Source organism: Artemia sp. Qi Xiang Cuo, chromosome 8, assembly GCF_049724085.1.
Source record: "Artemia sp. Qi Xiang Cuo chromosome 8, ASM4972408v1, whole genome shotgun sequence".
NCBI classification, from domain to species: Eukaryota; Metazoa; Arthropoda; class Branchiopoda; order Anostraca; family Artemiidae; genus Artemia; species Artemia sp. Qi Xiang Cuo.
Window position 1 is genome coordinate 54,120,572 of NC_142801.1, and position 21,885 is coordinate 54,142,456.

The following is a 21,885-nucleotide window of genomic DNA, read 5'->3' on the forward strand; positions in this document are numbered from 1 at the left end:
GTCCTCAGTTGCCTCCTGTTTGCCCTATATCTCTGGGACATGAATCTACCCCACACGAATCTACAATATGCTGACGATCTGGTGCTATGGTCATCTGGCAACACCTTTGAGATAGCACAGTCAAATCTGCAAAAGTCACTTCCAATTTGAAAAATTCTCTCAACATTCAGATTTACCCATTGCACCTACCAAGTCAAAAATAATCCAATTTCACCGGAAGCGAAACCATGTTAATGCAAAACTAACTCTAAATAAAACAACTATCCCAGAAGATAATCATATTAATTACCTAGGTCTCATGCTTGACCAAAAACTTAATTTCCACCTCCACATTTCAAACAATAAAAAAAATGCTATAGCAAAACAAATATACTAAAAAGACCTCTTTCCACACCCTGGGGCTGTAAGGAGAAAACCTTACTCCAGTTTTATAAATCACATATAAGATCCCATATTGACTATGGGCTCATCGTATATGGTGCATGTGCAAAGACCCAGATGCAAAAAAATGAAACAACACAAAATGATATAATACGCCTCATATTTGGTCTTAGGAAACCCACAAGCACCAAGTTTCTGCTTATGGAGAGTGGATTAACAACAATAAGGGAGAGACGTAGCTTTCTCTTGACAAAACATCTTACAAAAATTGAATCAAATAGCTCACACACTCTACATAATTGGTTAAGAAATCCAGCCATGCATAGGCATTGCAGATGAGTATGCCAACATTCAGAAGAAGTTCCTCATACCAGCAAACTCTATTGCACCCCCTTTTCCTCAACCACCTCCATGGAATTGGTCAAATCCCATTATAAATACTAATTTCTCAAAGTGGAATAAATAATTAACCCACCTCACTTGTGCCCAGAAAAAAATTTGCTGATCTGAATAAAATTAACTATACAAACCACTTCCAAATATGTGTTTATTTTTCCAAAATGAGTGAAAAGGTAGCAAGTGGTGATTTCCGTCCTCTCATGAACATTGCTCTGGGCGAGAGATTATATAATAATGTATCTATAATGTTTGCTGTGTTAAATGCCATAATCATGGCATTAGAACATATTAGGAAAACCAACCTTTGATTGCAAATTCAAATAATATTATTGTATATTCTGACTCTTTATCAAGCCTTGAGTTGCTGGCCTCAGCTCCTCAGTATAAGTTAGACATTGACACTTATCATTGTCTCAGTATTATAGATAATCTTGCTTCAAGTGGCATAAAAACTTATTTTCAGTATATTACTAGCCACTCTGGCATAAGTGGTAATCATCAGGTTGATGAAATAGCAAAAATACCAGCCAAGTGGGAGACCAATCCCGATTAGAGATATTTACCGATGGAGGCTATCAGATATTAATTTTAATAAGATTAATCCTATCCTTTCCCCCTTTCTGAATAAGTATCTTTCTAAAATTTATCATAGAATTCGTTCTGGAACAAATGGACTAAATTTTTTTGCATTCTCGTATAAGTTTTCTAATTCAACTGGTTCAATTCCCCTGTCCTCTCTTTGCAGGCATTGCAATTTGAATAATGAAACAATTGGCCATTGCCTATTTGAATGTAATATGCTGACGTCTGCACAACATACCCTGCTTTGCAAACTGTTAAAATGCTTAAAACACCACAAAATCTCACTATCAGCCAAGAGCCTAGCCAACTATACCTGCACACAGAGCATAGAAATCAACATCTGTCAACTCATAAGTGAACTGCTAGAGTCAAAATATCTACTGAAAGATATCTGAAAGTATCTAATAATCATGAGGCAATCAAGCCAGTAGCTCTGTAGCCCACAGAGTGAAGCAAAAGGAAAAGGGCTAAATAGTATCACTGAAAAGCCCGCCCGCTGTTAAATAGAAGAAGAATTTTCTGGATAAGGTATACTAAACTGATTTGTCAAGTGCGTTTTTTATATTCTTTAAGTCAACTAAAAGAATATAAAAAAGAAAACTCAGGAAGAAAAAAATTCAATGTTTTTGAGTATCGTGGAGTATATACTACATATTTTCTTGATTTATCTTTAACAAAGATGTAACATATGTTTTTCCTTTATTGCTACGACCTTAAGGAAAAGGATGTTTAAACAGATTTTTCCCTTGTCCGTAGAAATGTATGTTTTTATTTCTCCCCAAGGGGTGATATCTTTAATGGTTTATAAGCGCATTTTCTATGACTGTAAGTTATCTTTACAGATAAATGTCAATGGACACTCATCCACAGAACAAAGCTTAAAATCAGGAAGCATTAGCATTTAAGTTGCCGAATTTCTATAGACAAAATTCAATGCACCGCACCATATACGTGAATTAAGTTCAATAATTCACTTTGCATGGGACACAGCTGATTAAATAACTCAATGACGATAAACAAATTAAACAAATTAATATGAACAAATATAGAGCATCAAAAATAAGTATGGTAACTTCTAGACAAAATATTGTACAAATCAGAGCATTTGTCTTCAAAGTATTGGCAACTAGTTTGTCCTTTTTCAGTAAACTTCGGCAAGATTGCTTCAACCCTAAAAAAAAATAAGATGACGAAAATAATGCCGACGAACATAAATATTGACAAAAATAACAACGATTCATTACCATTATCTAAATTTGCTTATCCTTTTCATTCAATCAGCAGTAATTTTTCATTTGTTCGAGTTCATTATTCACTCAGCAATCATGCAGCATTTTTCATTATCAGCAGAATTTAGCCACTGGTCACAATGGCAAAGGTACGGTAACTTCATAGAAGGCAGAGCAGATGCACCATAATCAGGGTAAAAATTTTCTTTATCTCATAGCATCGAACAAACTTAGTAATAAGAATTTTAAGATTTAACCCAGTGGCGTTGACTAAGTAAAAAGCGATATGTCTCCTATGTATTATTTTCCCGCGTAGGCTTAGTAAAAACAAATTTACAACAAAGAGTTAGTTCAGACGTTTTGGAATTCCCATTCTCCCTGTGGGAATTTCGATAGGGAGTTTCGTAGTTCCCATTCGGAGTATGGTTTGGATTTTTTTCTAGCTTTTCCGTTCGGAGGGCTGAAGGCGGTATTTTTGAAATTTGAAAAACATGTCGATCGTCAGGCATCATAAAACACCCAATTTGATTGCCCTTGTACAGAATTATCAACTTTTATATGATGCTTCAACTTCAGACTACAGAAGCTAAAAAGCAACTTCCAAGTCTGTATCTTCAGTCATGACTTCTGATGTTTGAATTTTTTTGCCAATATTTGCAGTTCGAATACGTGTGAACATTTTCGCTATTCTTCCTATAGGAAATCCCATGTGTTTTCCCCAAGCGTCTGAACTAACTCTAAGATAGCTCCTCCTTTGTCTTTTCGCTAGAGCCATCTCTACTGGCTCAAACACTAAGTGCTTTGAAAAAATAAAGTATATTCCAATGTTATTTAGGACTAACTCTTAAGCGGGCTGGTAGATAGACGAAATGACTGCGCTCCTGTCTCTCCCCGGGTACTTCATGATATTTTAAATTTTCTTATATTTTGTAAAAATATAATTAACTTGCTGTTTATGAATTTGCCCCTGAAACTCTAATCATAGCTATCAAATTCTGAATGTCACAGAAGGTGCTATTACAATTTTCAAAAGCTTAGAGCTTTAATTACTTTGGTTCTATTTTCTTAAGCAACTTTTATTTGTGAGTGTCACCAGCTATGATAATTCTGGAAACTCACTGCTTAAATTATTGCTAATTGATGAATAAACGGTGCAGGCCACCAATGTTAACGTAGTAGGTGATAAACTACCTGAAGACGGGCAGTTTATACTACTGTTCAAGTGAGAACAGCTATAGGCTAGCTTTTAAATTTTAAATTATAAATTTTAGAATTAAGGTAACCTCCAATAGTTAGCACCAACGCCTTGGCATAACTTATAACTAACTCCTAATGCCACGCCAAGCAGTCAGGTTGGATCAAGAGGTGTACGTGCGTGGGTATAACCAAGTGGAAATCACACCGGGAGGCAGAACCCCTCTAAGCTTTAATATGGTAGCTCCTTGGTATCTTTGATGCCCAGAAATACAAAAAAAAAAACAATTCACCACCCCAAAATTACACCAAATTGCATTTTTAGAATATCTACCACCCTACTGAAGATAGGGTAAACTGTAAGTAGTAATATAAACAAGCAACTTATATTTATAAACTTTAGGATCTTACATAAAACTAAAAAGCTAAGAGGCAACTTCAAAATCTGACCGAGACTGAAAGAAGGAACAACCACTCAGAGAAAAAATTGTAACTGCGTAGTAAACGGTGACTCAATTTTTTTTTTTCCTAAGGTTTATTACATTGTTACTATGAGGCATCTTTATTTTGATCTTACTTCTTCAAGAAAAGCTTCTTTAGAACGATTAGTCGTATAATTCCTGGTAAAATTTTCTCAATTTTATTTTTTTTAATATTTTTTATTTGTGTAATTCATAGCGATAGTTTGGTCTCTCAGTCCTTTTAAATAGAGCCCTCATTCCGTTCGGAGGCAAGTCTTTGGCACTAGAAGTTGTCTCAAATTTCGACTTCAGTTTTTAGAGGCTAAATGGCTCAATTTTGCGTTTAAAATGTTTAGGTCATTCCCTTAAGAAAAAACTGACAACAGGCCTCAAAAATTATGTTGGTCAGGGTATTTAGTTCCTGGAATCAACACTAAGGAGAAAAAAAAAGAAAAACTATTAAAGCCTGACCATATAAGAACTTAAAACTATCATTGGTCTTAGGAAGTCTGTTTACAAGAAGCAAAGCCATTGGCCAATTTTTGACGAGCAGCTCTCTTTCAATGACTCATCGTGGGGAATACAAAATTCAAGGATATTGAATTCAATTTAAGGTGGGAACTCCCAATTCTCACCTCAACCAAAAAACCAAATTCATTTCTGTTCGGCTCTTTTTCTTTTTTTTCACATCACTAATCTCGGTATTTGAATATTTCATCTTTTTGCGTAAATTTATCATTACTTATGATTTCACATCGTTTTAACCTTGATTAGCTCAATTTTTTTTCTATACTTCACAGCTAAGAGGCATAACTATACACAGCTCACAGCTATACATCAGCGGAAAAATTTAATTTATATGCAGCCACAAATAAAATTCTGGTACATTTATTAGCTTTCAGTCTGGGAGAAAGCAAATCAATAGTATATCACTCAGCAATTTTAATAAGCCAAGATTCTGATTAAAAAATTTTTATGCCCTGCAAATAAGTCTAAATTATTAATTAAACTTAATTCAATTAATTTAAATTTTGCATTAAATTTAATTACATTAAGTTAATTTAATTACATTAAGTTTGATTACTTTATTAATATAGTAAATTTAACTAAGTTATAAATATAGTAAATTTACTTACAAATTTAATGCATTAAATTTAATTACATTAATTTTAAATACAAATTTACATTAAAATTAATGATAATTAAATCATGTATCAGCATTCAATTTGGGAGAAAGCAAATAAATAGTAGATGACTAATCAATTTTAATAAGCCAGGATTCTGATTCTAAAAATTGTTTACCCAGCAAAAAAATTTAAATTATTTTTACTACACCACATAGATGCTTAACAAGATTTACGTAACTATAATTTGATCCTGAGATTCCAGCTATGCTTCTAGCTCATTTTTTCGTGCGTCAAATATTTTCTACTTTACCATGTCTGATTAATATTACTTACGGATAAATATATTTAACCGTAGCTCCTAGGATGCCAAATCTTGGTGGATGTGTGTTGCACTCGCATACAAGTCTAGCAAAACAATCGTCTCTGCTGCTGGTTTCTATTATACCGACCATTTTTTCTAATGAATCAAGTACTTTGACAACAAGAGAGACATTATCTTCTTGAAATACTTCTTCCTCTGATCTTTTTTTTCGTCCAATTCCTGGGCTATTCCAAATAAAAGGAATGACAGTAAGTCCACCTAAAATGAATGAAAATTTCTTCAGCTTTGAAACTCAAAAATTAAAAACATTGAATAAAATACAAACATGTCGATCCATTCCCAGTTCAACGATTTTTTTCCAAAAATAAGTATTACTTCGCAATTGCGTCTCAGTCCCTCTTTTTTGCCTGAACTGCCCTAGGCTACATACAAAAGTTGTTGATTTTTTTTATGGGGATTTTTTTTCCGTATTTTTGACCACCAGTTGGTTCATTACACCAAACAATGCTAATTTGAAAAATAAACAGCAAAATTCACTAGCTTCTGTGTGCAGCCCAAGGATACATCCAATCATTACGAGGGGACCGGGACGCGATCACTTGACAAACTTACCGAAGGATGGCAGTGATAGCCTAAACATTTTTCGGACATCGACAAAAGATAGTATATCTGCCAAAAACTTTCAAAATAGATGGAAAAGAGAAAGTAAAATAATAAGAAAAGACAAGAACCGGGATTAAACACACAAAGGCTGGACAAAAGGTTAAGCCGTCATGGTAAGTCAAAGTGGTTAAAATAAATCAAGCTACTAAAAATGAAGCTCAATATATAGCTGAAAAAACTCCACTCATTTTAAAAGATTGATTGGTAAGCAAGACCAGACTATTAAGATAATTATAGATTGTTTGTTTTTAGCCACGAAAATCGAAAGCTGTACAAGCACAGTTTGAAATTTAGATGAAGAAATGCCAACTACATCGACGAAGTATCTCATGGATAGCGTTTTCCCATGATTAATTAAATAAAAAAAAAATCCGAAATAGAAGTTTTTTAGGAAAAGTAAAGGCCATTTTAAACTTAAGATCAGCAGATACAAATACCTGTTAAAATTCAAACTCAAAACGACCTGAAATTACTATTAAAATTAAATAAAACCCAAAACGCAGAAAATAAATAAACAATCATAGCAAAAAAACATACAACAAGTAATAATATAAATGAATAAATAAATGTTAAAGCGAATAATGCTTCAATTGAATATGCAAATTAAGCTCAAAACGATAATTTGCTATTGAAGCATAAATGAAACCCAAAACGAACAGAAATTAAATAAACAATCAATGCAAACAAAAAAACAATAGATACTAATGTAAATGAATAAAAAAAACTTAAAACGAGTGAAACTTAAATTGAATATGCAAATTAAGCTTGAACCAAACAAAAATCACAACAAAAAAGAGTTTGGGTATTGTCTCCTTCTCTCACTGTAAAAGTCTAAAACCTACTGCGTCATTGGCGCTTTACTGAAAACGAATCGTATTACAAATATTTTCTTCTGTACTTAATATTGAAAATAAAGATTAAAATTACAGTAAAATTTTGAACTGACGAGCTTCCAGCAATTATTATCATTATACATCAAATATTCAGATTAATTTATGAGATCTTTCTAAAATTGTTCAAGAAGAATATAGTTTCACTACAAACAATAGTTTGGTTATTGCCCCCTTCCTTAACTGTAAAAACCTAAGGCCTACTACGTCATTGCACTTCACCATGGGCGCCGGCAGGGGAAGGGCAGGAGTAGAAAGGGGGGTACCAGCGCGACGATTCACCCCTGCTGCCACCTACAACTTTTTTTAACCCCAAATTTGGGCATAGAGTCCTTAGGGAGAACACGTGGTTAATGGGGTCAATGACCTCTTTTTTCCAAGGTCGATTTATTTGTTGTTGTTGTTGTAAGTGCACGCTCTCAGCGAATGTCAAGGTCGATGTTGTTGTTGTTGTAAGTGTACGCTCTCAGCGAATGTTATGAGTTTCCAGAAATAGAGAACAGCATTTGTTGTTGTTTTGGACATGTATATGCTCGATGCAAATGTTATGAGTTTCCCGAAAACAGTTAGATCACGTGTTTCCTTCTCAGCCAATCAGCGAGTCGGATACATATCCTTTCTAGGGGAAATGGATTTCTGAGAAATTGATTGCGTAATCAAAGTGTGTCAATGACCTAAATTTCCAAGGTCGATATTGTTGTTGTTGTTGTTTTGGCCATGTGCATAGAGTCAATAGGGAGAACACGTGGTTAATTAAAGCGATTGGGAATTTGGAACACCAGTGCTGTCAGTCATTAATCAAATTGTTTCCGGGCAAAGTTTAATAATGTCTGACAGGTACTGTCAATCATTAATCAAATTGTTTCCAGGCGAAGTTTAATAATGTCTGACAGGTGATGTCAAGATTGATTGATATGTCACGAAATGGGAATTAATTTGTTGTTTCTAAGGGGAATTATTGATTCACGAAAGGGGAATTAATTTGATGTTTCTAATGGGAAGGTGGGGAAGAGATATATTGATTGCGTAATCGAAGGGAGAGAATTCCCGAGAAATTGATTACATAATCGGTAGAACCCTATAAGGAGCTCGTGACGGGAATCCATTTATGGGCATAGAATGACGTAATCAACTAAGACAAAAGGATTTCTGAGAAATTAATTACATAATCGGTAGAACCCTATCAGAAGGTCATGACGGGGATCCATTTATGGGCATAGAATGACGTAATCAACTAGGACAAATGGATTTCTGAGAAATTGATTACATAATCGGTAGAACTCTATCAGAAGGTCATGACGGGAATTCATTTATAGGCATAGAATGACGTAGTCGACTAAGACAATTGGATTTCTGAGAAATTGATTACATAATCGGTAGAACCCTATCAGGAGGTCCTAACGGGAATCCATTTAAGGACATAGAATGACGTAATCAACTAGGACAAATGGATTTCTGAGAAATTGATTACATAATCGGTAGAACCCTATCAGAAGGTCATGATGGGGATTCATTTATGGGTATAGAATGACGTAATCAACTAAGACAAGCAAGTTACTTTCTTAATTTCCCTCCTAAACCCATTTTGCAAATTGAAGTACTTATCTTTTTCACCAACAACTATACTTTACAGCTTTTAGGATACCTCAACACCAAGAGATACTTTTCAAAGACCATTTCAGAGAAAGTTACTTTCTTAATGTCCCTCCTAAACTCATTTTACAAGTTGAAGTTCCCATCCTTTTCACCCGCAACTTTACTTTACAGCTTTTTGAACACCCCAACTCCAAGCAATACTTTTCAAAAGGCATTTCAGAACAAGTTATTTTCTTAATGTCCCTTCTATACCTATTTTCCAACTTGAAGTACCCATCCTTCTCACCCACAACTTTACTTTACAGCTTTTGAATGCCCCAACACCAAGAAATACTTTTCAAAAGGCATTTCAGAACCAGTTCTTTTCTTAATGTTCCTCCCAAACCCATTTTACAAGTTGAAGTACCCATACTTTTCAACCACAATATTACTTTACAGCTCTTGAAGGCCAAAACACCAAGCAATACTTTTCAAAAGGCATTTCAGAACAAGTTATTTTCTTAATGTCCCTTCTAAACCTATTTTCCAACTTTAAGTACCCATCCTTCTTACACACAATTTTACTTTACAGCTTTTGAATGCTCCAACACCAAGCAATACTTTTCAAATGAGATTTCAGAACCAGTTCTTTTCTTAATGTCCCTCCTAAACCCATTTTGCAAGTTGAAGTACTTATCTTTTTCACCCACAACTGTACTTTACAGCTTTTTGGATACCTCAACACCAAGAAATACTTTTCAAAGACCATTTCAGAGCAAGTTCCTTTCTTAGTGACCATCCCAAACCCATTTACAAATTGAAGTACCCATCCTTTTAGCTTAGAGTTTTAGTTTGGTTTAGTTTTAATTAAAAGTTAAGAGTTTTTAGCTTAGAGTCTTAGCTTAGAGTTTTTGTTAGAGTTCTAGTTTAGTTTAGTTTTAGTTAAGAGTTTAGAGTTTTTAGCTTAGAGTCTTAGCTTAGAGTTTTATTTAGAGTTCTAGTTTAGTTTAGTTTAGTTACAGTTAAGAATTTAGAGTTTTAGCTTATAGTCATAGCTTAGAATTTTACTTAAAGTTATAGTTTGGTTAAGTTTTAGTTAAGAGTTTAGAGTTTTAGCTTAGAGTCTTAGCTTAGAGTTTTTGTTAGAGTTCTAGTTTAGTTTAGTTTTATTTAATAGTTTAGAGTTTTTTGATTATAGTCTTATCTTATAGTTTTAGTTAGAGTTGAAGTTTAGTTTAGTTACAGCTAAGAGTTTCGAGTTTTAGCTTGGAGTCATACCTTAGAGTTTTACTTAAAGTTTTAGTTTGGCTAAGTTTTAGTTAAGAGTTTCTAGTTTTAGCTTAGAGTCTTAACTTAGACTTTTTTTGTTAGAATTCTAGTTTAGTTTAATTTTAGTTAAGAGTTTGATGTTTTACCTTTGAGTTTCAGTTAGAGTTCTAGTTTAGTTTAGTTAAGAGTTTGGTGTTTTAGCTTAGAGTCTTAGCTTAGAGTTTTAGTTAGAGTTCTAGTTTATTTTAGTTTTAGTTAAGAGTTTAGAGTTTTTAGCTTAGAGTCTTAGCGTAGAGTTTTAGTTTGGTTTATTTTTAGTTAAAATTTTAGAGTTTTTAGCTTAGAGTATTAGCTTAGAGTTTTTGTTAGAGTTATAGTTTAGTTTAGTTTTAATTAAGAGTTTAGAGTTTTTAGCTTAGAGTCTTAGCTTAGAGTTTTATTTAGAGTTCTAGTTTAGTTTAGTTACAGTTAGGAATTTAGAGTTTTAGCTTAGAGTCATAGCTTAGAGTTTTACTTAAAGTTTTAGTTTGGCTAAGTTATAGTTAAGAGTTTAGTGTTTTAGCTTATAGTCATAGATTAGAGTTTTAGTTAGAGTTGTATTTTATTTTAGTTTTATTTAAGAGTTTAGAGTTTTTAACTTAGAGTCTTAGCTTAGAGTTTTATTTAGAGTTAAAGTTAGTTTAGTTACAGCTAAGAGTTTGATGTTTTACCTTAGAATCATAGCTTAGAGTTTTAGTTAGAGTTCTAGTTTATTTTAGTTTTAGTTAAGAGTTTAGAGGTTTTAGCTTAGAGTCTTAGCTTATAGTTTTAGTTAGAGTTCTAGTTTAGTTTATTTTTAGTTAAGAGTTTAGAGTTTTTAGCTTAGAGTCTTAGCTTATAGTTTTTGTTAGAGTTCTAGTTTAGTTTAGTTTTAGTTAAAAGTTTAGAGTTTTTAGCTTAGAGTCTTAGCTTAGAGTTTTTGTAAGAGTTCTAGTTTAGTTTAGTCTTAACTTAGAGTTTTATCGATAGAGTTCTAGTTTAGTTTAATTTTAGTTAAGAGTTTGATGTTTTACCTTTGAGTTTCAGTTAGAGTTCTAGTTTAGTTTAGTTTTAGTTAAGAGTTTGGTTTTTTAGCTTGGAGTCTTAGCTTATAGTTTTAGTTATAGTTCTAGTTTAGTTTAGTTTTAGTTAATAGTTTAGAATTTTATCTTAGAGTTTTAGCTTAGAGTTTTTGTTAGAGTTCAAGTTTATTTTAGTTTTAGTTAAGAGTTTAGAGTTTTTATATTAGAGTCTTAGCTTAGAGTTTTATTTATAGCTCTAGTATAGTTTATTTTTATTTAATATTTTATAATTTTATAATATATTATTATCTTATATTTTTTGTTAGAGTTATAGTTTATTTTAGTTTTAGTTAAGAGTTTAGAATTTTTAGCTTAGAGTCTTAGTTTACAGTTTTTGTTGAAGTTCTAGTTTAGTTTAGTTTTAGTTAAAAGTTTAGAGTTTTTAGCTTAGAGTCTTAGGTTAGAGTTTTTGTTAGAGTTCTAGTTTAGTTTAGTCTTAAATTAGATTTTTTTTTATATAGTTATAGTTTAGTTTAATTTTAGTTAAGAGTTTGATGTTTTACCTTTGAGTTTCAGTTAGAGTTCTAGTTCAGTTTAGTTTTAGTTAAGAGTTTGGTGTTTTACCTTAGAGTCTTAGCTTAGAGTTTTAGTTGGAGTTCTAGTTTATTTTAGTTTTATTTAAGATTTTAGAATTTTATATTAGAGTATTATCTTAGAGTTTTAGTTAGAGTTCTAGTTTTGTTTAGTTTTAGTTAAGATTTTATAGTTTTAGCTTATATTCTTAGCTCATATTTTTTGTTATAGTCCTAGTTTATTTTAGTTTTAGTTAATAGTTTAGATTTTTATCTTAGAGTCTTAGATTAGAGTTTTTGTTAGAGTTGAAGTTTAGTTTAGTAATAGTTAGGAGTTTAGAGTTTTAGCTTAGACTCATAGCTTAGAGTTTTACTTAAAGTTGTAGTTTAGTTAAGTTTTAGTTAAGAGTTTCGAGTTTTACCTTAGAGTCTTAGCTTAGAGTTATAGTTTAGTTTAGTTATAGTTAAGAATTTAGAGTTTTAGCTTAGAGTCATAGCTTAGAGTTTTAGTTAGATTTCTAGTTTAGTTTAGTTATAGTTAAGAATTTAGAGTTTTAGCTTAGAGTCATAGCTTAGAGTTTTAGTTAAAGTTATAGTTTAGTAAAGTTATAGTTAAGAGTTTAGAGTTTTACATTAGTGTCATAGCGTAGAGTTTTTGTTAGAGCTCTAGTTCAGTTTAGTTATAGTTAAGAGTTTCGAGTTTTAGCTGAGTCTTAGCTTAGAGTTTTTGTTAGAGTTCTAGTTTAGTTTAGTTTTAGTTTAGAGTTTTAGCTTAGACTTAGAGTTTCAATTAGAGTTCTAGTTTGGTTTAGTTAAAGTTATGAATTTAGAGTTTTAGCTTAGTGTCATAGCTTAGATTTTTACTTAAAGTTATAGTTTGGTTAAGTTTTAGTTAAGAGTTTCGAGTTTTAGCTGAGTCTTAGCTTAGAGTTTTCGTTAGAGTTCTAGTTTAGTTTAGTTTTAGTTAAGAGTTTAGAGTTTTAGCTTAGAGTCTTGGTTTAGAGTTTTTGTTGAAGTTCTAGTTTAGTTTAGTTTTAGTTTAGAGTTTTAGCTTAGACTTAGAGTTTCAATTAGAGTTCTAGTTTGGTTTAGTTTTAGTTAAGAGTTTAGAGTTTTTATCTTAGAGTCTTAGCTTAGTTTTATTTAGAGTTCTAGTTTAATTTAGTTTTAGTTAAGAGTTTATAGTTTTACCAGAGAGTCTTAGCTTAGAGTTTTAGTTAGAGTTAAAGTTTACTTTACTTACAGTTAAGAATTTAGATTTTTAGCTTAGAGTCATAGATTAGAGTTTTACTTAAAGTTATAGTTTGGTTAAGTTTTAGTTAAGAGTTTAGATTTTTAGCTGAGTCTTAGCTTATAGTTTTTGTTAGAATTATAGTTTAGTTTTAGGTAAGAGTATGGAGTTTTACCTAAGATTTTTAGCCTAAAGTTTCTGCTAGAGTTCTAATTTAGTTTAATTTTAGTTAAAAATTTGTTGTTTTACCATAGAGTTTCAGTTAGAGTTCTGGTTTACTTTACTTTTAGTTAAGAGTTTATTGTTTTACATTAGACTCATAGCTTAGAGTTTTAGTTATAGTTCTAGTTTAGTTTAGTTTTAGTTAAGAGTTTAGAGTTTTACCTTAGAGTCTTAGCTTAGAGTTTTTGTTAGAGTTCTAGTTTAGTTTAATTTTAGTTAAGAATTTGATGTTTTGCCTTTGAGTTTCAGTTAGAGTTATAGTTTAGTTTACTTTTAGTTAAGAGTTTAGTGTTTTACCTTAGAGTTTTATCTTAGAGTTTTAGTTAGAGTTCTAGTTTAGTTTAGTTTTGTTTAAGAGTTTTAGTTTAGAGTCTTAGCTTAGAGTTTTTGTTAGAGTTCTAGTTTATTTTAGTTTTAGTTAAGAGTTTAGAGTTTTAGCTTAGAGTCTTAGCTTAGAGTTTTTAGTTAAAGTTCTAGTTTAGTTTTAGTTAATAGTTTAGAGTCTTAGCTTAGAGTTTTTGTTAGAGTTGAAGTTTACTTTAGTAATAGTTAAGAGTTTAGAGTTTTTTGCTTAGAATCTTATCTTATATTTTTTGTTAGAGTTGTAGTTTATTTTAGTAATAGTTAAGATTTTAGAGTTTTTAGCTTAGAGTATTAGCTTTTAGTTTTAGTTAGAGTTTTAATTTAATTTAGTTATAGTTAAGATTTTAGAGTTTTTAGCTTAGAGTCTTAGCTTATAGTTGTTTTTGAAGATCTAGTTTATTTTAGTTTTAGTTAAGAGTTTAATGTTTTTAGCTTAGAGTCATAGCTTAGAGTTTTTGTTAGAGTTCTAGTTTAGTTTAGTCTTAACTTAGATTTTTTGGTATTTCTATGCAATATTGTGGAATTTTGTGGTTATGCTAGTTTAGACTAAACTTCAACTCTAACTAAATCTCTAAGCTAAGATTCTAGGCTAAACCTCTAAGCTATAACTCTTAACTAAAACTAAACTAAACAATAACTCTAACTAAAACTCCAAGCTACGACTCTAAGCTAAAACTATAAACTCTTAACTATAACTAAACTAAACGAAACTTCAACCCTAACTAAAGCTCTAATCTAAGACTTTAAGGTAAAACTTAAAACTCTTAACTAAAACTAAACTAAACTAGAACTCTAACTAAAACTCTAAGCTAAGACTTTAAGGTAAAACTCTAAACTCTTAACTAAAACTAAACTAAGCTAGAACTCTAACTAAAACTCTAAGCTAAGACTCCGAGCTAAAACTCTAAACCCTTGACTATAACTAAAATAAACTTCAACTCTAAGTAAAACTATAAGCTAAGACTCTAAGGTAGAACTCTAAACTATTAACTAAACTAAACTAGAACTTCAACAAAAACTCTAAGCTAAGACTATAAGATATAACTCTAAACTCTTAACTAAAACTAAACTAAACTAGAACTCTAAGTAAAACTCTAAGCTAAGAATCTAATATAAAAACTATAAATTATTAACTGTTACTACGATAAACTTCAACTTCAACAAAAACTATAGTATATGACTATGTTATAAAACTCTCGACTCATAACTAAAATAAACTAGAACTCCAACAAAAATTCCTGTCTATTACTTTAAGATAAAAAATTTAAATTCTTAACTATAAATACAATAAAATTCAAATCTAACTATAACTCGAAGCTAAGACTCTAAGCTGAAACTCTTAACTAAAACTAAACTAAACTAGAACTCTATCAAAAACTCTAAGGTAAGACTCTAATCTAAAACTCTAAACTATTAACTAAAACTAAACTAAACTATAAGTCCAACAACAATTCTAAGCTAAGACTCTAAGCTAAAACTCTAAACTCTTAATTAAAACTAAACTAAACTAGAACTCTAACAAAAACTCTAAGCTAAGACCCTAAGCTAAAAACTCTAAACTCTTAACTATAACTAAACTAAACTAGAACTTTAACTAAAACTCTAAGCTATGACTCTAAGCTAAAAACTCTAAACTCTTAACTATTACTAAACTAAACTTCAACTCTAACAAAAACTCTAAGCTAAGACTCTAAACTATTAACTAAAACTAAAATAAACTAGAACTCTAACAAAAACTCTAAGCTAAGACTCTAAGCTAAAATTCTAAACTCTTAACTAAAACTAAACTAAACTAGAACTCTAACTAAAACTCTAAGCTAAGACTCTAGGGTAAAACACTAAATTCTTAACTAAAAGTAAACTAAACTAGAACTCTAACTGAAACTCAAAGGTAAAACATCAAATTCTTAACTAAAATTAAACTAAACTAGAACTCTAACAAAAACTCTAAGCTAAGACTCTAATGTAAAACTCTAAACTCTTAACTAAAACTAAACTAAACTAGAACTCTAACAAAAACTCTAAGCAATGACTCTAATTTAAAATACTAAAATATTAACTAACATTAAACTAAACTATAAATCTAACTTAAAATAAAATGTAAAACATAAAATTATTAAATAAAATTAAAATAAAATACAACTCTAACAAAAACTCTAAGCTAAGACTCTAATGTAAAACTCTAAACTCTTAACTAAAAAAAAACTAGAACTCTAACAAAAACTCTAAGCTAAGACTGAGCTAAAAATCTAAACTCTTAACTAAAACTTAACCAAACTATAACTTTAAGTAAAACTCTAAGCTATGACTCTAGGCTAAAAATATAAATTCTTAACTGTTACTAAACTAATCTTTAACTAAAAAAAAAAATCTACTCTAATAACATCAGGTAAATCTATAAAACTATTTAATAAAAATAAAATAGACTAGAAATCTAACTAAAACTAAGATAATACACAAAGCTACAAAATGTAAGAACTATACTAAAATTAAAAAAAGATAAAACTCTAATTGAAAATCTAAGTCTTAGATAAAACTCTAAACTAAAACTAAAATAAACTAGAACTTAAACAAAAACTATAAACTAAGACTCTAAGATAAAACTCTAAACTATTAACTAAAACTAAACTAAACTAGAACTCTAACAAAAACTCTAAGCTAAGACTCAGCTAAAACTCGAAACTCTTAACTAAAACTTAACCAAACTATAACTTTAAGTAAAAATCTAAGCTATGACACTAAGCGAAAACTCTAAATTTATAACTTTAACTAAACCAAACTAGAACTCTAATTGAAACTCTAAGTCTAAGCTAAAACTCTAAACTAAAACTAAACTAAACTAGAACTCTAACAAAAACTCTAGGCTAAGACTCTTAGCTAAAACTCTAAACTCTTAACTATTACTAAACTAAACTAGAACTCTAACAAAAACTCTAAGCTATGACACTAAGGTAAAACTCTAAACTCTTAACTATAACTTTACTAAACTATAACTTTAACTAAAACTCTAAGCTATGACTTTAATCTAAAACTCTAAATTCTTAACTATAACTAAACTAAAATAGAACACTAAAAAAAACTCTAAGCTAAGACTCTAAGCTAAAAAACTCTAAACTCTTAACTAAAACTAAACTAAACTATAACTCTAAGCTAAGTCTCTAAGCTAAAACTCGAAACTCTTAACTAAAACTTAACTAAACTGCAACTTTAAGTAAAACTCTAAGCTATGAGTCTAAGCTAAAACTCTAAACTCCTAAATATTACTAAACTAAACTTCAACTCTAACAAAAACTCCAATATAAGACTATAATCTTAAACTCTAAACTATTAACTAAAACTAAAATAAACTATGACTCTAACAAAAACTCTGAGCTAAGACTCTAAGCTAAAATTCTAAACTCTTAACCAAAACTAAAAAAAACTAAAGCTCTAACTAAAACTCTAAGCTAATACTCTAATCTAAAATTCTAAAATATTAACTAAAACTAAACTAAACTAGAACTAAAACTAAAAACTCTAAGATAAGACTCTAAGGTAAAAAACCAAACTCTGAACTAAAACTAAACTAGAACTCTAACTGAAACTCAAAGGTAAAACATCAAACTATTAACTAAAATTAAACTAAACTAAAAATCTATAAAAAAAATCTAAATTAAGACTAAACTAAACTAGAACTCTAAAAAAAACTCTAACCTAAGACTCTAAGCTAAAAAATCTAAAATTTTAAATAAAACTAAACTAAACTAGAACTTCAACAAAAACTCTAAACTAAGACTCTAAACTAAAAATTCTAAACTCTTAACTAAAACTAAAATAAACTAGAACTCTAACTAAAACTCTAAGCTAAGACTCTAAGCTAAAAACTCTAAACTCTTAACTAAAAATAAACTAAACTTCAACTATAAAAAAAAGTCTAAGCTAAGACTCTAATCTAAAATTCTAAACTCTTAACTAAAACTAAACTAAACTAGAACTCTAACTAAAACTCTAATCTATGACTCTAAGGTAAAACATAAAACTATTAAATAAAAATAAAATAAACTATAACTCTAAATGAAACTCAAAGGTAAAACATAAAACTCTTAAATAAAATTAAACTAAACTATAACTCTATCAAAAAACTCTAAGTTAAGACTAAACTAAACTAGAACTCTAACAAAAACTCTAAGCTAAGACTCTAAGCTAAAGACTCTAAACTCTTAACTAAAACTAAAATAAACTAGAACTTTAACAAAAACTCTAAGCTAAGACTCTAAGCTAAAAACTCTAAACTCTTAACTAAAACTAAACTAAACTAGAGCTCTAAAAAAAACTCTAAGCTAAGACTCTAAGCTAAAAACTCTAAACTCTTAACTAAAACTAAACTAAACTAGAACTCTAACTAAAACTCTAAGCTATGACTCTAAGGTAAAACATCAAACTCTTAGCTGTAACTAAACTAAACTTCAACTCTAACTAAAACTCTAAGCTAAGACTCTAAGCTAAAAACTCTAAACTATTAACTAAAACTAAACTAAACTAGAACTCTAAGCTAAGACTCTAAGCTAAAACTCGAAACTCTTAACTAAAACTTAACCAAACTATAACATTAAGTAAAATTATAAGCTAAGACTCTAAGCTAAAACTCTAAATTCTTAACTGTAACTAAACTAAACTAAACTAGAACTCTAAATAAAACTCTAAGCTAAGACTCTAAGCTAAAAACTCTAAACTCTTAATTAAAACTAATCTAAACTAGAGCTCTAACAAAAACTCTAAGATAAGACTCTAAGCTAAAAAATCTAAACTTTTACCTAAAACTAAACCAAACTAAAAATCTAAGCTAAGACTCTAAGCTAAAAACTCTAAACTCTTAACTAAAACTAAAATAAACTAGAACTCTAACAAAAACTCTATGATAAGACTCTAAGCTAAAACACCAAACTCTTAACTAAACTAAACTAGAACTCTAACAGAAACTCAAAGCTAAAACATCAAACTCTTAACTAAAATTAAACTAAACTATAATTCTAACAAAAAAAGTCTAAGTTAAGACTCTAAGCTAAAACTCGAAACTCTTAACTAAAACTTAGCCAAACTAAAACTTTAAGTAAAACTCTAAGGTATGACTCCAAGCTAAAACTCGAAACTCTTAGCTGTAACTAAACTAAACTTCAACTCTAACTAAAACTCTAAGCTAAGACTCTAAGGTAAAACTCTAAACTCTTAACTAAAACTAAACTAAACTAGAACTCTCACAAAAACTCTAAGCTAAGACTCTAAGCTAAAACTCGAAACTCTTAACTAAAACTTAACCAAACTACAACTTTAAGTAAAATTCTAAGCTAAGACTCTAAGCTAAAACTCTAAATTCTTAAATGTAACTAAAATAAACTAAACTAGAACTCTAAATAAAACTCTAAGCTTAGACTATAAGCTAAAAACTCTAAACTCTTAAATAAAACTAAAATAAACTAGAACTCTAACAAAAACTCTAAGCTAAGACTCTAAGCTAAAAACTCTAAACTTTTAACTAAAACTAAACCAAACTAAAACTCTAAGCTAAAAGGATGGGTACTTCAATTTGTAAATGGGTTTGGGATGGTCACTAAGAAAGGAACTTGCTCTGAAATGGTATTTGAAAAGTATTTCTTGGTATTGAGGTATCCAAAAAGCTGTAAAGTACAGTTGTGGGTGAAAAAGATAAGTACTTCAACTTGCAAAATGGGTTTAGGAGGGACATTAAGAAAAGAACTGGTTCTGAAATGTCATTTGAAAAGTATTGCTCGGTGTTGGAGCATTCAAAAGCTGTAAAGTAAAACTGTGTGTAAGAAGGATGGGTACTTCAAGTTGGAAAATAGGTTTAGAAGGGACATTAAGAAAATAACTTGTTCTGAAATGACTTTTGAAAAGTATTGCTTGGTCTTGTGGCCTTCAAGAGCTGTAAAGTAGTGTTGTGGTTGAAAAGTATGGGTACTTCAACTTGTAAAATGGGTTTGGGAGGGACATTAAGAAAAGAACTGGTTCTGAAATGCCTTTTGAAAAGTATTTCTTGGTGTTGGGGCATTCAAAAGCTGTAAAGTAAAGTAGTGGGTGAGAAGGATGGGTACTTCAAGTTGGAAAATAGGTTTAGAAGGGTAATTAAGAAAATAACTTGTTCTGAAATACCTTTTGAAAAGTATTGCTTGGAGTTGGGGCATTCAAAAAGCTGTAAAGTAAAGTTGCGGGTGAAAAGGATGGGAACTTCAACTTGTAAAATGAGTTTAGGTGGGACATTAAGAAAGTAACTTGCTCTGAAATGGTCTTTGAAAAGTATTTCTTGGTGTTGAGGTATTCTAAAAGCTGTAAAGTATAGTTGTGGGTGAAAAAGATAAGTACTTCAATTTGCAAAATGGGTTTAGGAGGGAAATTAAGAAATTAACTTGCTTGTCTTAGTCGATTACGTCATTCTATACCCATAAATGAATTCCCGTCATGACCTTCTGATAGGGTTCTACCGATTATGTAATCAATATCTCAGAAATCCATTTGTCCTAGTTGATTACGTCATTCTATGTCCATAAATGGATTCCCGTTAGGACCTCCTGATATGGTTCTACCGATTATGTAATCAATTTCTCAGAAATCCAATTGTCTTAGTCGACTACGTCATTCTATGCCCATAAATGAATTCCCGTCATGACCTTCTGATAGGGTTCTACTGATTATGTAATCAATTTCTCAGAAATCCATTTGTCCTAGTTGATTACGTCATTCTATGCCCATAAATGGATTCCTGTCACGAGCTCCTTATAGGGTTCTACCGATTATGTAATCAATTTCTCGGGAATTTTCTCCATTCGATTACGCAATCAATATATCTCTTCCCCACCTTCCCCTTAGAAACATCAAATTAATTCCCCTTTCGTGAATCAATAATTCCCCTTAGAAACAACAAATGAATTCCCATTTCGTGACATATCAATCAATCTTGACATCACCTGTCAGACATTATTAAACTTCGACTGGAAACAATTTGATTAATGATTGACAGTACCTGTCAGACATTATTAAACTTTGCCCGGAAACAATTTGATTAATGACTGACAGCACAGGTGTTCCAAATTCCCAATCGCTTTAATTAACCACGTGTTCTCCCTAATGACCCTATGCACATGGCCAAAACAACAACAACAACAATATCGACCTTGGAAATTTAGGTCATTGACACACTTTGATTACGCAATCAATTTTTCAGAAATCCCTTTCCCCTAGAAAGGATATGTATCCGACTCGCTGATTGGCTGAGAAGGAAACACGTGATCTAACTGTTTCCGGGAAACTCGTAACATTTGCATCGAGCATGTACATGTCCAAAACAACAACAAATGCTGCTTTCTATTTCTGGAAACTCATAACATACGCTGAGAGCGTGCACTTACAACAACAACAACATCGACCTTGACAATCGCTGAGAGCGTGCACTTACAACAACAACAACAAATAAATCGACCTTGACATTCGCTGAGAGCGTGCACTTACAACAACAACAACAAATAAATCGACCTTGGAAAAAAGAGGTCATTGACCCCATTAACCACGTGTTCTCCCTAGGGACTTTATGCGCAAATTTGGTGTTAAAAAAAGTTATAGGTGGCAGCAGGGGTGAATCGTCGCGCTGGTACCCCTCTTTCTACTGGCAGGGGGCCATGCCCCCCCTGGAAATTTGGGAATATACAGTAATTATAAGGAAACCAAAGATAAGAAAGCAGAATAGGGAAAGGCCATGGGAAAATGTGTGTTGCCCCATTGTTAGCTGCCTGCCAATATATTTTGACCATTAATAAGGAAAATAAAAGGTCGAATTTGTGACTGAGTGACCCCTCTCGAGTTTTCCTTCAAACATTTTTTCTATATGATTTGGTTGGAAAAACAACAAAATTCAAATTCTTCATGGTAATGAATGATAAGTAAATAACGATCCTTGTCAATAACGAAAGTATAACAGCCTAACTATGGATAACATTCCATCGCAGAATCAGCTTTTTATGGTGATCCTAAATATGTATTTGTTTATTAGTTATTAGTGCATTTATTAGTACACAAGAAAGTTCGTATAATTATAGAAAACACAAGAAAAACAAATTAACAAGGGGTAATTTCGGTAAAAATATGCCGCCAACTTTTGCTTGCGTTGCAAGAGTACCCATGAGCTGATATATGAAGCCACTATAATCAGAAATGTGTCCCCTGAACGGAATACTGGGAATTTCTGTATTTTCCCCCTGAACGGTTACGTTTTTTGTGTTTTATTATCATTTTTTTTACAGGAGTTATTGTATTTATTTAGTTGTCACTTTGAAAAATGTTTAGTTTTTTACAGTTATAAAGTATAAAGGTGTCAAAT

The 21,885-nt window shown here is 30.9% G+C and overlaps 1 protein-coding gene across 2 annotated transcripts in view; it reads right to left on the reverse strand.

Annotated features, from left to right (window-relative positions):
• Positions 1–1,642: 1,642 nt before the first annotated feature.
• The window catches only part of LOC148949568 (uncharacterized), a 62,756-nt gene continuing 42,513 nt past the window's right edge, over positions 1,643–21,885 (reverse strand). For both annotated transcript variants that reach the window (XM_089093018.1, XM_089093017.1), the window contains exons 3-4: positions 5,707–5,953; positions 1,643–2,533 (exon numbers count right to left, since the gene is read on the reverse strand). In XM_089093018.1, the coding sequence (XP_088949144.1) occupies positions 2,416–2,533; positions 5,707–5,953 (365 nt within the window). In that variant the 3' untranslated portion in view covers positions 1,643–2,415. The remainder of the gene's footprint in view (positions 2,534–5,706; positions 5,954–21,885) is intronic.